Source organism: Octopus bimaculoides, chromosome 17 (assembly GCF_001194135.2).
Source record: "Octopus bimaculoides isolate UCB-OBI-ISO-001 chromosome 17, ASM119413v2, whole genome shotgun sequence".
Classification (NCBI taxonomy): Eukaryota; Metazoa; Mollusca; class Cephalopoda; order Octopoda; family Octopodidae; genus Octopus; species Octopus bimaculoides.
Genome location: NC_068997.1, coordinates 46109123 through 46112224, shown reverse-complemented (window position 1 = coordinate 46112224; position 3102 = coordinate 46109123). Strand labels below are relative to the sequence as shown.

At 36.7% G+C, this 3102-nt stretch overlaps 2 protein-coding genes across 4 annotated transcripts in view; both read left to right on the top strand.

Moving 5' to 3' along the window:
* LOC106879424 (SAFB-like transcription modulator) overlaps positions 1 to 3102 on the top strand; it is a 63492-nt gene that overhangs the window by 15264 nt on the left and 45126 nt on the right. The gene's annotated exons all lie outside the window — the stretch shown is intronic.
* LOC106868918 (scaffold attachment factor B2) overlaps positions 82 to 3102 on the top strand; it is a 13499-nt gene continuing 10478 nt past the window's right edge. The window contains exons 1-3 of one of the 2 annotated variants that reach the window (XM_014914379.2): positions 82 to 261; positions 410 to 504; positions 2765 to 2914. In XM_014914379.2, coding sequence (XP_014769865.1) covers positions 159 to 261; positions 410 to 504; positions 2765 to 2914 — 348 coding nt within the window. In that variant the 5' untranslated portion in view covers positions 82 to 158. The remainder of the gene's footprint in view (positions 262 to 409; positions 505 to 2764; positions 2915 to 3102) is intronic. The other variant, XM_014914380.2, reaches the window with a different exon arrangement.

Sequence of the window (3102 nt, the reverse complement as noted above, 5' to 3'; positions counted from 1 at the left end):
ATATATATATATATATATATATATATATATATATATATATATATATACACATACATACATAGCCCTTATCTGTTCCTTTAATATATATCTCTACATATCTATAGTTAGGGTCCTAGAATAACATCGTTTGAGTTGCTAGTTGAATGTAATTCATATGAATGACATTCACTATTCATAATCATCATCCTAATATTTCTAAACATTTGTTTTATTGTTGCAGTTCTTCAGCTTCTAAACCCAAAGTTATCAAGAATATCAAAAGTAAGTTGTTTTTTTTTCTACTTGTTCTGGACCCTATTGTTATTCACTAAGGTTGTTTTCAGTGTGAAGTATTTATTTGCAGTTTTAACCTTTAAGTGTCGTATTTGCTGGTAATCTTTTCATATTGATTTATTTTTGTATTTAATAGGCAATGACCAAAACAGTCGGAATCTGTGGGTCAGTGGTCTTGCCACAAGCACCCGTGCTACAGACCTTAAAGTGCTTTTTACCAAATATGGCAAGGTATGTTGAATAAAATCTGTTTCTTCTATTTCATATAATTTTTTACTAATCATATTTATTACTAATTAGTACTTATATTCACACTATCTATGCTAGTCCAATGTGTGTTTACTCTGTAAACAACTTCTTTCTCTTCTCCAAATGTAGCCACTGCTAAACCACCACCACTCTCTGCTTTGTGTGTCGTTGTCCATAACACTTGCATGTACTGCTTGACATACCTTCCCTGCTCGTTTGAGCCCTCTGGCACTTATGGTTAGCAGAATGGTCAGAACTCCACCAGTTCTATACTATTTTCTTTGATATATATATATACTTGACTCTGAACATATCAGAGACAGCTAGGCAGGTGACAGAAATTCACCCTTACACACCAGGCAGCTTTCTTGTAACATGAAATCTGCAAAACTACCATCTGTAATGCAAAGGATGCTGCCATGTATGGTACAACCTGTAAGCTTTCTCATTTCCAAAAACAACTACTGATCTTGTTCGTTTTCAAAACTGATTTGAGCCATCTTTGCAAAATCCTTCTCCCTTCCACTTCTCTGGTTCTGCAACCAATACTCTTGAGCAGGAAGCCTCTACAGGGATTGCTTACTTTGTCTCCATCTCCACATGGCATACCCTAAGTAAATCCTCTCTCAAAACTTTTGTTTTCCACTCCACCACCACATACATGCCAAATGCAAAATCTCTCCCAATCATCTCAAAACAATAATACCTTTAGCCATGAAATCTGTAGCTAACCCTATCCTCACCAAACTTTTCAATTTGACTCCATATATCTCAGTCTTTGGATTCTTGTTACAATATGTCCCGTTTCCTGGAAATTACCCCAACTATCGTCTTATTGCACTCACTTTCAATTTGTCAGAGATGATAGTCTGTCAAATAACCTTCTCTAACACTCAGAATCCATCTCTCCCCTTGATAACCTCCACTACTGCTTACATAAAGCCAATCTACTGGAGACATATTCTTCTTCACTCATCAGTAGCTCGGTAAGTTTTTACTCTTAGAAAAATACTTGAAGAAAATAATGTTGCAAAGCATTTCACTGTGATTTATGTGCCCTAAATCTCTGAGTATATCTAACTGCCTGTGGGTTCTTGGATTGGAGGTTTCCTGTCAGGTGACTAGAGCTTCAGCATGTGCATGTCTATATCTCTCTTAGACTCACATTCCATTAACTTTTGGTCTGCTCCATGGTTCAGTTTGTGCTCCTTTTGTGTCACCTTCAGTGATACCCACCACTTCTATGTAGATGATAACCACACTTCAGTCGTCCCTTATCTTTAGCCCCCAACTTTCATCTGCATTCACCGGATGCCAAACCTGCACTGACTTCTTGAAAACTTTCTTCAAGAAAGGTGTATCTATCTTGACACATTGAACAACACAGTGACACAGACACTATCAAGAAAAGTAAGATCGTCACCCACCCCAACTCCTGTTACACTTTCTCAGTATGAAGGTCATGCAGCAACTGGACTGTAGAGTGTTTCTTAAAAGTGCTAGGCCTTGCTCTGGCTAAGGATCTCCTGCTAAATGTATATTCTCATCATAACAATGCTTCATTACAAATTCTGGTCTTTGTTTTTAGGACCAGAAAATACTTCAACTGTTAGCCTTCTACACAGCTCAGATGAAACCTCCTTTAGTATACTCCTCTCACATCTGTTGCTATTCATAAACCGCATCCAAGTGAAATGGCACTCACCTGAATGGTATGAAGACTTTTGTCAACATACTCAGGCTTCCAGTTGAAGGACCTGCTGTCTTTTCTCTCTTCCCTTATCTATGCCTTCTGCTGTGGGGTCTGTTCCTTGGAACTGGCTTGTCTTGTGCTACTCCCACTTCTTGACGCTTGATTCACTTTTATTTTGTTAGTGACATTATGTGTACACCTACTTTAGAGCCTATAGTAACTCCTGCTCTTAGTCCTTTTTTTCCAGAATGTGAACTTTCTAGACAGCTGACATTGTAACTATTTAAGCAAATTATCGATCATATAGATTTTTTTTCAGTCTTGGAGAACCATAGACATTGCCTTTTTATTAGGACCAAACCAATTTAAGAAATGCTTCTTGTAACGAGTTTCACTTGACTTCTGTTTCAACCATTTACTGCTTTTAATCTATGAAATGTAGAAATAATTTATTAGTATTGGTAATATTGATGAGTATTGGGCTGAATAAATACCAAAATAAATTTTTTGTATAAAATTTAATTTAGATTTTGTTTTTGTCTACATCAGGTTGTTGGTGCCAAAGTAGTGACAAATGCACGGAGCCCTGGTGCTCGATGTTATGGTTTTGTAACTATGTCTTCTTCACATGAAGCTTCTAAATGTATTCAGCATTTGAATCAGACCGAACTGCATGGCCGTATGATATCCGTTGAAAGGGTGAGTTATCCTAAGTTCGTTATTTTGTTTAGAGACCCAGTTATGTGTGTGTGAATGTATAACATGCAATGATATTAGTAATAATCTATTGGTAGAGAGATGTGTGATGATAAACTGTAGATTGTATGTGTCTATTTGCACATAGTACAAATACATCGTTAATAAAGGAGTAGGGATGAGGTGTCATA